This window comes from Talpa occidentalis, unplaced genomic scaffold (genome assembly GCF_014898055.3).
Source record: "Talpa occidentalis isolate TD23 unplaced genomic scaffold, MPIMG_talOcc4v2.1 talOcc4.7, whole genome shotgun sequence".
Taxonomy (NCBI): Eukaryota; Metazoa; Chordata; class Mammalia; order Eulipotyphla; family Talpidae; genus Talpa; species Talpa occidentalis.
The window spans coordinates 122193044-122207104 of record NW_023605083.1 but is presented as its reverse complement, the minus strand read 5'-3'; the positions used below and the strand labels follow the sequence as shown (position 1 = coordinate 122207104).

At 45.1% G+C, this 14061-nt stretch overlaps 2 protein-coding genes across 3 annotated transcripts in view; one reads left to right on the top strand and one right to left on the bottom strand.

The window, feature by feature from the left end:
- Position 1: 1 nt before the first annotated feature.
- On the bottom strand, positions 2 to 4190 carry CCDC103 (coiled-coil domain containing 103). Of its 2 annotated transcripts, none has more exons than XM_037495198.2 (4): positions 4077 to 4190; positions 2978 to 3129; positions 2336 to 2468; positions 2 to 1418 (listed from the first exon to the last, which is right to left on the bottom strand). In XM_037495198.2, the coding sequence occupies exons 1-4, from the start codon at positions 4080 to 4082 to the stop codon at positions 984 to 986; spliced, it is 726 nt and encodes a 241-aa protein (XP_037351095.1). In that variant the 5' UTR covers positions 4083 to 4190; the 3' UTR covers positions 2 to 983. The 2 variants fall into 2 exon arrangements, with proteins under 2 accessions (XP_037351095.1, XP_037351096.1); XM_037495199.2 differs by having other exon boundaries at positions 4098 to 4190.
- A 205-nt stretch (positions 4191 to 4395) lies between these two features.
- The window catches only part of EFTUD2 (elongation factor Tu GTP binding domain containing 2), a 36311-nt gene continuing 26645 nt past the window's right edge, over positions 4396 to 14061 (top strand). The window contains exons 1-2 of the mRNA XM_037495190.1: positions 4396 to 4499; positions 8000 to 8108. Of these exons, the coding sequence (XP_037351087.1) occupies positions 8004 to 8108 (105 nt within the window). The 5' untranslated portion in view covers positions 4396 to 4499; positions 8000 to 8003. The remainder of the gene's footprint in view (positions 4500 to 7999; positions 8109 to 14061) is intronic.

The following is a 14061-nucleotide window of genomic DNA, read 5'->3' as shown; positions in this document are numbered from 1 at the left end:
AGAGGGAAAGGTAACTAGGGGTCTATGGACTTCTAGAAACCACTGCCAGGAGGAGCCATCTATATGAGGGAGGAATTAAGAAGGCAGGAAAAGAGGCAACAGCCTGTAGCAAACAGTCAAACGTTCAGCAATTTATTCCCAGCTGATGTACAAGCTGCCCTTCTAATGTTCCAGATGTGACCTATGGTTCCTAGAGGGATAACCATTCTAGAACTTGGCTCTCTCTCCCCTTTCTAGAACACTGGCACTTGCCCAAGAATGGTTCACAGGATATCCATATGAGAAGCAAGGGCCCAGGTGCTCAGAGAGGGAACTCTGCCTCCCTGCTGCAGGCCCTGCCTCACCAGCACAGTGGAAAGTTCTTCCCGTTGAGAGTACCAGGGAAGGAATGACATCTGCACCTGCACATCTGAAGAAGACTTGGTGGTTGACTGGACTTGAGCTGATGGCCTGGGGCTTTCTTAGGCCCAACCTGCCTAGGAGCTCAACCCCTGGGGGAAAATAGTGCACCTCAAACAAGGTAGCATTCAAACATTTGTCAGTTGCATGTCCATTCATTGTTTGGGGGTTATAAATATTCTTTTTTCAAAAAGTACTCTTATTAAGAGCGACAGAGATCAGTATTTGTCTACCATAGAAGACTAACAATGTGCTTTTTCATTTTTTGGAGCGGCGCTGTAACTGGGATGGCCAGTGTTGGGGTGGGGGAGAACACGTGGCTCAGGCTGTGGGCTAAAGGACTGGCAGATGAAAGGTGGGAGCAAAACTTTTTCAACTTCTTGGGTTCTTGACCACCCCATGGAACCACACAGATCAGAACTGGAGTGGGGTGGGGGTGGATTTGATTCCTGCTTTGGCTCTGAAAATTTCAGGCTGAGAAGGGAGTGAGGTATGGGTATGTCATTACAGTTTTGCAGAGCCCCAAGAAGACTACCAAAAAAGCTTCCTGTGACTATGGGGGCCTCTGAAGGTAGCTGGTCCTGTCAATCCACTTGGTATAGCCCTTGCAGCTGTTGCAATAGGCTCTCCTCCTCCTGGAGTCCACCAGGCTGCTCCTGACTGAGCCCCTCTTGCTGAGGTCTGGGGTCACTCATGGCCTGCAGCTTCTGAAACAAGTCTCTGCAGCTCTGTCTCTCCATGTGGCTCAGCAGGCTCAGGTTGAGGGTGAAGCGCCCCGTGGTGGTCAGACTGTCCAGGATGCCCAGCACCACAGATCGGTCTGCCGGCTTCACATGATCTGCCAGGGCCATCAGCAGCTCCCCTAGAAGTCCAAACCCCACATCTGTCTGGAAGAGGTGGCCCAGCTTTGGACCCCCAAGTTGTACCAGGGCCTGGTAGCGCTCTGGTCCACTCTGCAAATGTCGCCGCCAGTCACGGTAGAACTCTGCCGAGGTGTCAGGCTGGAGGAGGGTTTTCTCCTGGATCACAGGGAAGGAGAGGGAGTTCAGATTGAGGGGAGAAGATCTCAGCTATGTACTGCTCTCTAAGGACTGGGAAGGCAACGATCCCTCTGGGCCTCATTTTTAGATGAGGGACCTAGGGGTGGGACAGGGAGAGAGGGTCCCGAGGAACTCTGGCCATGATTTGAGATTCTCAGTTATACCAGGATTTTCCTTCTTTTGTTTTTTTTTTTTTTTTTTTAAAACATTTATTTATTTATTTATACAAGCACTGGGTACAGTCAGAAGCGCGGGAGGGCGAGAGAATTCACCAGAGCCAGAACTGGGAGCAGAGCAGGCAGAAGGACCGAAGGACACTGCTGAGGGGAGCAGCGGGCGGCAGGAGAGGTCTGCGCGCCATGCGGGACCCTCCTCCGGGGGCCGGGGAGCAGCCGGGGATCGAACCGGCGCTGCAGAGGCTGCGGGCAGCTTCGCAACCCAGCGCTCAACCGCTGCACCACCAGGGGAGGCCCAGGATTTTCCTTCTTTTGAAGGTGGACACAACCTTGTGCTACAAAGGTAAGTCAGATTTAACTCTGAGCAGGGTGAAGGGGATGATTAGAAACCTCAGGAAGAGAGAAAGGAAGCCAAGGTGAGTGTTCAAGGTATGACAGCCTTGTCTCCCTCCCAACATTGTCACAGCATCATTCCGTATAACCTGGAGGCAAAAAAAAACCCCAAATATGACCTGGACTGACTGAAGGGGATCTGCCTCGCCCACTTTTCTGACTTGTTCTATCCAGTTCAACTCAGCCTCACCATCAGCTGCTTTTTTTTTTCTTTCTGGGATTGCGCTTAATGTGAGAAGTAAGGAAGAAGTATGTGTTGTAAGAAGTCAGGATTGGAGGTTTAGAGCAGAAAGTTCTGCTGGGCTGAAAAGGCTGAAATTCACCTACCTGGGAGATTTCAGGGATCTCATCCTGGGAGGTCTTTCCCTGAGTACTGTGACAATTCCAGGGCACAGTCATTGTTGCTCCTATCTTGTCCTTCCGCTCCAGTGGCTTCAGATGTGATGCAAGGACAATTCCCCTGTGGGCAAAACACAGATTGGAGAATGGGGTTAATGTTGTCTGTGGGTTCAAGGTGACTGGACTTTGCATTTTATAGACTGAAACTTTTCTCAGGACAATATAATAGGGCCTCCCTGGCGGTGCAAGGGGTTAAGCACTGCACTATGAAGCAATCCGCAGACTCTGCAACACAAGTTTGATCCCTGGTCAGCCAGGGAGCAACCCACATGGCACAGCAGACCTCTCCTGTCTTGCCCGCTGCTCCCCTCAGCAGTGTATTTCAGCAGATCCGCCTATTCTGTTCCCCACTCTGTCTCTGGTGAATCCTCTCACCTCCCCACACTGCTGGCCTGTACCCCAGCTCTTGTATGCATACATAAATAAATCTTTTTTTTTTTTTTAAGAGCACACAGATAGCGAGGGTAGGGCCAGGACTGATGCCAGAATTGTCTAACTTCAAAGCACATGCTCTTATCCACTATAGTGCACCATATCAGGAGGGACTGAGAAAAACGGCATTAAGTCAACCTGAACTCCTCATAGGAAGCCACCCTCTGTTCCACTGCCCGTAACTTGGCAGCATTCTCCCGTTTGTACTTCTCATCAGCAGCGAGTGCAGCCTGCAGCTCTTTCTCTAAAGCCTTGAAGTCAATGATGTTGTTCCTTTCCATGGTCTGAGTCTGGGAAGGCAAGGAATGGGACATCAGCTGAATGGTTCATATCAAGGAGGAGGGCCCATCTGGATTCTTTGCCAGCCCACAAAAGAAGCCCAAAGCACTCTTGGCAGGGGGGTGGGGTGGGGGGTTCTTAGAAAAATCTGGTTTTCTATGAAGGGAAGCTGAATTGCAAAGCAAGAACTTGCTTAAGAGTTGTCACTGAAAATAGAATAGAATCCTACTTTTGGTATGGATCCCTGTCTTAATTTTGTTCTCTGCCTCTGAAAATATTTTTATTTTTGTGCTTTGGGTGAGGAGGCATTTGATTCTCAGAATTCAGTCTCTTCACTCTTCCACATGGGTTCACTCTATAACAGGTTGTTGTGATAGGGGATCTCACACAAAAGCTGAACTATTGTTAGCTACTTATAAGTCCAAGGGCAAAATTTCACCCATTATTAAATGTTTTTAACAGGAAACCATAGTTTTTACCCAAATCAGATTCAATGACTGAGCAGGAAATCAAGCAGAAGTGGCAGAGGAAAGGGCTCAACGATCTCTGTCCCTAAATTCCTCTGTCCAGTCCAGGGCTGGTGCACAGGAACCTAAGTACTTGGGCAACAACTGTTGCTCCTCATAGCTGAGGTTAATCGGACTTTTTTGCAGTGGGATCATCTGTATGAGTTCTAGATTTGGTTCTTATATTTACTTGCTGAGATCTCTTTGAGGACTCCTGCATTGAGCTAGATCTTGTGGTGGAGTCATCATCAACAGCCCTAAGGCAAGTAAGAGATCTGCAACCAATCCCAAGACCCGTCCCTTCTACCCCGACGTGGGAAAACTAAATACCAAGAAGGAAAGTTCAAGAACTTGAACTCAAGTGTCCTGGGTTCAGTCCAATCCCGAGCCCTCCCCAGGCACTGAATAAATAGAACAATTAACCCTTCCGCCCCACGACCTTCACCCCTGACCTTCATCCCATCAGCCCAGACCTCGGTTCCCTTGTTTTCTTTGGGGAGCCCTTAAAAAGCCAGAACAGACGTCCCCAAACAGCTGTGGTTGCCTAGCAACTGCGCCAACAGCACATCACGTGATCGGACTGAAGGCCCCTTTCTAGGTGTCCGAGGCGCCTGATCAAATTCTTGCCTTCTCAGGCCTCGCTCTCTTTGGGGCAGCCCACGCCTAAGTTTAGGGACTCACTTTGTCGGTTCCTGAGTCCGCGGTCCTCGTTTCCCCCATCTGGTACTCAGGCAGAGGGCTGTCCTCCGGGCAGAAACGCGACCGCGGCGTCCGCGGGGTCCTTCCAGACCGGCGGGCGCAGACGGAGTCTCGGCGTGGAGCGGAAACGCGGTCTTCAGCGGCGGACTTGCAGCTTTTGAGTGAGCAGGCGGGAGGTGAGCTGGCGCGGGCCTGCGGCTTGGGAAGGGTGCTTCGGTTGGTGTGGAAAATTAAGTAAATTTTCCTTTGGAAGAAACTATACGTGGAGCGGGAGCTGGAATGAAAGCCCCCCCCCCCCACCAACACGCCTCAGTTTCCGGGTCCCCTCGATATTGTCCATTCATAAAATCCCTTCCCTGGACAGGGATCGTGCTCTAACAGTCCATTTCCCTCTCTCATGCCTCTTCTATCTATGCCACCTCCACCTCTTTCCTGCCAAGCTCCCTCTGTCCTTATCCTGCCTGCCTTTGAAAGCCTGCGCTACAGCGGTAAGCTGCAGGGAGGTATGTTCCTGAAAATCAGTAGCTGTGTGCAGCTGTGCAAGTCGACTTCTCCTCTCTGTGTCTTGTTAGAGTCGTCCATTCAGAAAATGCTGGTTGAGATCCAGTTTTGTGCCAGGCGCTGTCCTAAGTAAACAAAGTCTTTTCTGAAATTGTTGGGGAGAGCACAGTAAACATGTGAATAGTTGCATGTCCACTGGTGATAAATGTTAGTGATAATAAAACATTGAACTGTGGTGACTGGAGAACGTGTATGTGATGGGGGCCTTTTGTAGAGGGGCAGGAACCCTTCTCAGAGAAAGTGACACATTTTTAGTAAAGACCTGAGTGAAATGAAGGAACACGGTATAAATAGCCAAAGGAAAGTGTATTTCAGGAAAGAATTAACAAGTGCAATGGCCCGGAAGCAGAAAAGAGGCATGTTCCTCAAACAGCCTTCTACAAATTTCTGCAGTCCCTTTATGGGGTCTTGGGGTAATGAAGTGAGCACAGATGTGATAGCTCTTTGGAAGTAAAAAAAAGAAGCATGCATATGAAAATTTCTGTAGTAATTTGCATTAAATTACTAGTCCTCAGAATGCTCAATTCACTATTTATTTACAATCAGCACTCAACAAGTCTCACTGTGGGATGTGGAAGGTGCCTAATGCAAGAAATATCAGTATCCCCAAATGAACTATTCTATTAATTTAGCATTTATCCAGTTCCTTCTGTTGCAAGATTCTGACACTGGCAGGTGAGCACAAGGAACATAGGGTATCTGTATTCAAAAATGTCCCCCCAAATGATGCCTGCTAACATTTATAAGCTGTGATAAGCTCTTTACACAGACAATTTTGCTTCCATGACCTTTTATGCATTGAGGATTATTCACTCCATTTTTTTTCTGTTAGGAAACAGGTTTAATACTTTTCCATATTTCATATTCTACAAATGAATATGTGCTTTTTATTAAAATTGAGATAACTGATTTGTGACGCTGTGCGAATCAAAGGCATGGGCTCTTTTGATATTATTGTAAAAATATAAAAATTGAAGTTATTTTAACTTTTTTTGGGTTGCATATTAAGTAATTTTAAAATAAAGATTTTAAAACAGTTGTGGGGAAAAAAATGAAACAGGTTTGAAGAGATGAAATAACTTACCTGAAGTTCTGTAGTTATTAAGTGACAAAGTTAGCATTCAAATCTAGTTCTTCCAACTCCAGAACCCAAGCCCTTAACCCATTCTCTGGCCTTTTGTTTATTACTTGTAAAGTGTAGAGTTGTTGGTGAGGGTAATTGGTATAGTTAACTGCCATTCAAGACAAATAAATGTGATAAAGGTACAAAAGGCTCTAGAAGAATAGAGAGTGAGGAAATAAAAGTCTAGGCAAGCTTAAAGAATGTGGCATTTGAGCTCTTTTTTTTTTAAGATTTATTTTTATACAAGAATTGGGGTACAGGCCAGAGATGCGGGGGGTGAGAGGACCAACCAGAGACAGAGCAGGGAACAGAACAGGCAGACAGACGGAAGTACACTGCTAAGGGGAGCAGTGGGCGAGACAGGAGAGGTCTGTCCCGCCAATTGGGTTTCTCCCTGGCCAGCCGGTAATCAAACTCATGGTGCAGTGGCTGCGGACTGCTTCATAGGTTGCGTCCTAACCCCTGCACCACCAGGGAGGCCCTGAGCTAGTTTTGAATAGAGTTTCAATAATGGAAGTGGTGAAACCCATAAAATTACTTTTATGGGTTGTAAATTAAAAAAAAGACACAGGTAACTTTACAATGGAAAAGCCTAGTAGACACTGCTATAATGAAATGGTTGAGTTAACATCACCACTAATGGAATAAATTAAAATCATGTACCGCCTGATAAGGGATGCACTAAAAAGAACTCAGCATCACTTTTGTGATAATCCCACCAAAAATGTGTCACCTGAATCTAATAATGAGAAACATTAAACAAACCCAAATTAAGGTACATTCTGCAAACTTACTAGCCTTTAAACTTCAAGAGTGTCATTTCATAAAAGCCAAGGAAAGAGTAAGGATCTGTTCTAGATTGAAAGTGACCACAGACATGACAACTGAATGCAAATATGATCCTGGATTGGATCCTTTGCAGTGCAGGACATCATTGAAACAGTTTGTGAGACTTGAGTGGGAGTCTGGATTAGCTGGTCATACTGTATCAGTATCATCATTTTGATGATTTTATTGTGGTTATCTAAGAGAATGTCCTTATTTGGAGGACTCACACACACTAAAGCACAGGTTGGCAGACTTTTTCTATTTTAGTAACTATTTTAGGCTTTGTGGGCCTTATGGTCTCAGTTGCAATAGCTCAACTCTGCTGTTAGTGTTATGGTGAGCTAACAGCCACTGAATATATAAATGAATAAGCTTGGCTGTATTTCAATAAAGTTGTTTTCACAGACACAGGAATTTGAATTTTATATTTTTTATGTATCATAAATTGCTATTTTGATTTTTTTTTTCAACTATTTAAAAATGTATAAGGTATTCTCAGCTTGGGGCTGAGTGAAAACAGACTAGTGACCAGTCTGCCAATTCCTGTACTAAAGTATCACGGGGTATTGAGGCATTTTCTCAGTGACTTACTCTTTAGTTTAGGGAAAAGAGAATTATGTGTACTGCTTTTACAACTTTCTGCATTAAACTTTTAAAATTAAAATTATTTTAGTATTGGGGCTTCCCTAGTGGTGCAAGGGGTTAAGTCTCAGTACTATGAAGCTATCGGCAGCCACTGGAGCACGAGTTCGATCCCTGGCAGGGGAGCTGACCCACATGGTGCAGCAGACCTCTCCTGTTTTGCCCGCTGCTCCCCTCAGCAGTATGTTTTAGTTTATCTGCCTGTTCTGTTCCCCACTCCTCTCACCACCACCCTTGCCCCTCCCGCACCTCTGGCCCACACCCCAGCTCTTGTGCATAAATAAATCTTTAAAAAAAATTTGTTTAGTATTAAAAAAGAAATGAGAGAAGAGTCTATAAACAGATAGTGAGTAGAATAGAGGAGTGGAAAGTACAGAACTTGAGGGTGAGCAGTCCACAGGCTGATGTAATTGGAGAGGAGACTGTGGGATCTTGTCAACTATAAGGCTGGAAAGTTGGGGTCATGTCATGTAGGCCTTGACTACCTTGCCAGAGTCTAACACTTCTCTTCTTGAATTTTAGCATCATGGATACTGACTTGTATGATGAGTTTGGGAATTATATTGGGCCAGAACTGGATTCTGATGAAGATGATGATGAATTGGGCAGAGAGACTAAAGATCTTGATGAGGTAAAACAAATGTATTCCTTTTTTCATCTCTTTTGTAAGAGGCAATAAGGTACTGCATCGTCTTTGTTTCCATAATACCCTGTGTACATCTCTAACCTTGCCCTTTCTATAGAATGACTCATTGGGGTCTTATACTGCCCCTAAGAAAGCTTAGCTGGTGAAGTTCCTAAGGAGAATATAAGGTAGTCTCCTTGGTGGTCTCTAGTTATCTGGTCGTGGCTCTTCTTCCATTTGCCCAAAGTGCCTTTTGAACATAATAAATAATTCCAGCTCAGCCTTTGAAAGCTGTATAAAAGCAATAGAAAGGGAAGGAGCAGGTTCCTCTGACTTCCTTCCAGAAGAGCTGTGCAGGATGACGGCCAAAATGGTTTGAGGCTGAGAAAGACACCAGAAGTGGCTTTGATGTCTTAGCATTGTTCAGAACAAGACATCAGAAGGCCCACTACTTATCAGTGGAAGTATGATATTAGTGGGGCAACTGGAACGCAGAACAGAAGCCCTTGGCAGCCACCTGTCTTCTTCCTTCAGGGAAAATGTCTTCGAACTAGAAAAAATAGAAATAACACTGGAAAAAGAACATTGAAATTGTTTTGGCAAGGTGAAAAGAGAGTGTCTTGCAGCTTTAGGTGTGTACTAATCTCCAAGCCCAGATGAAAACTACCCTGGGTTGGGTGGTGGGGAAGGATTAAAGAGGTAAACTGAGCACCACTGTGGTCATCTGTAAGAAAGGGGGGGGTGACCAGAAAGTGAATCCACCTTATCAAAGGTAGAGGTAAGGCATTGTAGAAACTATGGACTAGTGGTGGTACAAGAGGTTAAGTCTCAGCACTATGAAACAATCAGCAACCATTGCAGCATAAGTTCGATCCCTGGCCAGGGAGCTGACCCGTATAGTGCAGACCTCTCCTGTCTCGCCCACTGCTCCCCTCATGGGTGTATTTCAGTCATTCTGGCTGTTCTGCTCCCCACTCTGTCTCTGGTGAATCCTCTCACCCCCCTCACCTATGGCCTACACCCCAGCTCTTGTATATGTAGATAAATAAATCTTAAAAAGAATAATTTTCTCTTGATACAATTACTAGATTGAGATATATCTCTCGGGTCTGCAGTGGACATGCTGTATCTTGACTTGGGCAAGGCATTTGAAGTCTTTGTTTATATTTAATAAACCGGTGTTTTTCTTTTCAAAAATATTTTAAAGGCTTTTTTTTTCTTATACACATAATTTAAACACCTAATTTATAAATATACTCTCATACCAACCCTGTAGATTGAAAACTCTTCTCCTTGGCCCTCATTCCTCGTCACTCCCCTTGTCAAGATAAACACTTTTTTTTTAAGATTTATTTTTTTATGCAGACAAGAGCTGGGGTACAGGCCACGGTGCAGGGGGTGAGAGGATCCACCAGAGACAGAGTGGGGAGCAGAACAGCAGACTGAAATACACTGCTGAGGGGAGCAGCAGGCGAGACAGGAGAGGTCTGCCTTGCCATGTGGGTTTCTCCCTGGCCAGCTGGGGATCAAACTCATGCTGCAGAGGCTGTGGATTGCTTCATAGTGTGGTGCTTAACCCCTTGTGCCACCAGGGAGGCCCAAGATAAACATTTTCAATCATGATGTCCTTGTGGAAAGAATATAGGTCAGGTCCTGACTCAATTAGGAGAGATCACACCTTATTGAACAATGGGACCCAAAGACTGTCGATTAATGGGTCACCACCAGAGTTCTGTGACATGCCCCAGGCTTCATCCCTAGCCCTGTCCTTTCCAACCTTTTTAATCAGTGACTTATGTGAAGACAGAAAAGGGAGGTTTATAAAATTTGCACATGACGCAAATATATTGGATAATGGAATCTAAATTCAGAGTGATCTTAACAAGCTTGAATTCCATGCTAAATAAAGCCCAAGAATTAATTCATTAAGTATTTATGGAGTACTTATTTGCAAGGAATCATGATGCAGAGAGCCAAGGCCCTCTCCCTGTCCTCCAGGAACTGCCTGCGTATCAGCAGAGATGAAGTGCAGACAGTATATATCTTTGTCATATGAAGCAGAGAAGGGCAAGTGCCATTTAAGGGATGTTAACTTAGTGCCTGGATCACTCCTGGCCGGGTGACCAAAAAATGTATGTGCAGAAATGATATTCAGAGTGGGCCGGAGGAGTGGGTAGCTGTCTGTGGAGACAGAAAGTAGACTGGTTATTGGTTGCCTTAGGTTGAGGGCATGACACTGGGGAGTGACGGCCTAAGTACAACTTTCTTTTCGGAGTGATAGATCCAAAGTTGATTGGTCAGGCAGTTCTGAAAGTACTAAAAACCATTGGATTGTGCATTTTTAATGGGTGAATTGTGTCAATGTGAATTATATCTCAATGAAGCTGTGAGCAAAAAACAAAACAAGAGAGGGCCTCCTGGTGGCGCAAGGGTTTGGGACGCAACCTATGAAGCTGACTGCAGCCACTGCAGCACGAGTTCAATCCCCGGCCGGGAGCAACCCACATGGCACAGCAGACCTCTCCTGACTCACCCGCTGCTCCCCTCAGCAGTATATTTCAGTCAATCTGCATGTTCTGTTCCCCACTCTGTCTCTGGTGAATCCTCTCACTACCACTGCACCTCTGGTCTGTACCCCAGCTCTTGTATGCATAAAAAATAAATCTTAAAACAAAACAAAACAAAAAAAAACCAAACCAAGAAAGAGAGACTACTTAGGGGATTATGTGAATGTTTTTACCTCAGTACAGAGAGTTATCAGACTAATTCATGCTGCTCAGTATTATTCTGTGTGCAAAGTTCTGCTTTTAGTTGACTAATTAATTCCTTTTAATCTTATATTCATACTACAGTAAATGTCTTGTTTCTTTTGTATGAGTTGCAAAATGTATAAAGTTGTTGTGTACCTGAATGCATATGAATTTAAGTAAATGACACTGTGTTACCTGCATCGTCATGTATCTTAATCTTGCCACTCGGCACTGTAAGGACTGATGCATTTTCGGATCCCTCTCTGCTACTCCATGTGTGTCTAGTCCAGAGACTAGCTGGATAGCTATTTTGGAGCTACCACCAGTAGGCTGTGTATGGCTGCCAAGTAAGCCAATGTAATCTTAGGCCGTATTCATGGAAGTGGAGTATAAAGATGGTAGGAGGTGGCCTGTCAGCTCACCACCGGAGGGTTTGTGTATGTGTTAGGGAAGAAGTTGACATACTGAAATTAGTGTGAAGGAAAACAAGCTCTCAGGCCTGCATCTACCCACCTCCCTGCATCTGTGCCACACGCCTTCGCTCCTGGTCTTATGGATGATTTGCTTCTGTTTCTGTCTACTGGAAACCCATCGCTTCTCACCTATTCCAGATGTCTATCCCAGCAGGTCTGCCCTTCTCTGCTGAGTCGTCACCAGTTCCCCTTCTGTCAGCATATAGACAAGCTGTTGTTTCTTCCTAAAATCATACCTTGACCTCATATCCTCCTTCAGTTCCCTCCCGTTTCCCTGCTTCCCCTGCAGCTCATCTCGCAGGAGTTGTTGATACTTCCTGCCCCCAGATCATCTCCTCCCATTTTCTCTCAAACCCAGTTCTGTCCTTCTGCTTCTCCTGTTCCACAAAGACTGCTCCAGTCAAGATCACTAGTGACCTCTGCCCCAGGCCCAGTCCTCATCTGCCTGCAACAGCTGACCCAGCTAATGACTCCTTACTTAATTTACCCTCGTGCCTTGGATTCCAGGGAACCGCTTGGTGCTTTCCTCCTTCCTCGCTGTTCCTCTGTCTTTCTACTGGCTTCTCCTCATCTCCCTGACCTCCAGTCTCTATCTACACTCACTGGTAATCGCCAGAATGTCAGATACCTTCTATTCACTGAGGCTCTCAAATGTATTTCTTCTCCAATCTGTGACTTTCTATTAAACCTCAGGTTTGTATGTTAACTTCCTGCTTGGCATCTCTACTTGATGTCTAATAGGGCACCTCATACTTAGCATATTTAAAACCTAAACACTGCCTGCCTCCTACACATCCCCACACCAGCCTGTTCCTTTTTTTTTTTTTTTTTTTAAGATTTATTTATTTATGCATGCACGAACTGGGGTACAGGCCAGTGGTGCAGGGAATGAGAGGATTCACCAGAGACAGCATGGGGAACAGAACAGGCAGATTGCTAAGTCTGTATGCTGAAACACTGCTGAGGGGAGCAGCGGGCTAGTCAGGAGAGGTCATCTGTGCCAAGTGTGTAGCTCCCTGGCCGGGGATCAAACTCATGCTGTGGAGGCTGCAGATAGCTTCATAGGTTGCATCTTAACCCCTTGTGCCACCAGGGAGGCCCCCAACCTGTTCTTATAGTCTCTCTCATCTCAGTCAAGACAGGGCCATTCTGCAGTTATTCTTTTCTGTTTTTCACACCTACTTCCAACTTGTAGAAAACTCTACCTTCAAAATATATTCAGGATCCAGCCTCTCCTCACCACTTTCACAGCACACTCTGGTCCAGGCCGCCACAATTGTCACCTCTCTTCTGAAATAATGCAGTAGACTGCTAATTAATCTTCCTCCTGGTATAGTCTCAGTTTGGAAACCATTGTGATTCTTTGAAAACAAAAGTGATCATTTCACTCCTGCTCAGAACTCCTGAAGCAGGGTTTCTCAACTTTGGGGCCAGATGATTCTTTGTTGTGGACCTGTCCTGGACTTTGCAGGATATTTAGCACATTGCCAAATATTCTGGGGGACTGGTTTGGGGGGTGCAAAATTGCCCCTAGTTGAGATCCACTGCCCTAGTGTAAAAGTAAAGTCAAATTACTTAGAACAATCCAGAAGATTCCCTAAGATCACTTCCTACTGAGCTCAGCTAATACTTTCTTCCCATCATTCTCACCATACTGGCTACCTTGCTAAGCTCCAAACTTGTCAGCATGCTCTTGGCTTGGAGCCTCTGCATTTGCTATTTCCCTGTAACCACCATGCTCTTCCCCAGCTATTTGTAGAGCTTATTCTCTCTTCTTCCTCCAGATATTTGCTCAAGTATCATCACCAGTACCTAGAACAGTGCCTGGTGCATAGTACCTAGTGAGTGCCCAGTAAGTATTGCTAAGTAAATGAGTCAACCGAGATGTTTGGGACCATTAGTGTGACATAGTAGCCTCTTTGAATAATTTGAAAGACCTTTTTCAGCAGGAGATGTTGCTTCTGATCAGGGGTTGATTTATGAGGTAGATGTAAAGAGACTGGCTTTTACAGAGACTGGCATTCTAGCAGGGAAATGGGCTGCCTTGTAAGGGAGTACCCTGTCATTGGAAATGACAGGGAATGAATGACCAGGGAATGAATTCATTTATTCCACCAGGTCTGCAGTGTGACAGTCACTGCACACCTAGGACACAAAAACTAATAGCACCTGAAGAACTCGCGTCGGATGTGTTCCTAACATGAGGAGTGGGAGGATGGTGTCCAGAAGTGCCTGGCACATGGTAGGGGCTCCTTAAATATTATTGACAGGCCACATGACCTCTTGTCCAGCTGCAGAATTTGCTGTGCTTTCATGCTCTGCTCACGTGAGTGCATTGCTGAGGCATTTCTGTAGGCTAGACATATGAAGTCTGCATACCCTTTGGTCTGACACTTTTCCTTCTGGAATTTATCTTAAAGAAATAAAGATATTGTTGACAAAGGTGGGCAGATGAAAAGGTTTATTGTAATGATGTTTATGGTGCTAGAAATCAGAAGCCACCCCTAGGTTTGGAAATAGAGGATTGGTTAAATAAGTTGTAGTCTGTGTTAGACCACACAGCCATCAGGAAGTATAAGGGGTAATATACATAAACTGTGGATTTTTTTTTTTTTTTTTGCTTGTCTGTTTCCTAGTTAACTGTGTATTAGAAAAAAGACTACGAAGTTATTTTTAAACAATTTTATTGAGATATAATTCACATGTCGTATACTTTACCCATTAACCATGTATATT

Bases quoted from the DNA above. Each gene is read 5' to 3' on its own strand.
- CCDC103 (XM_037495198.2), bottom strand. The intron at 2,469-2,977 runs GTTGACTTAATG...TTTTGCCCACAG, and splicing joins GCTTCCTATGAGGAGTTCAG to GGGAATTGTCCTTGCATCAC. The intron at 1,419-2,335 runs GTAGGTGAATTT...CCTGTGATCCAG, and splicing joins AGATCCCTGAAATCTCCCAG to GAGAAAACCCTCCTCCAGCC.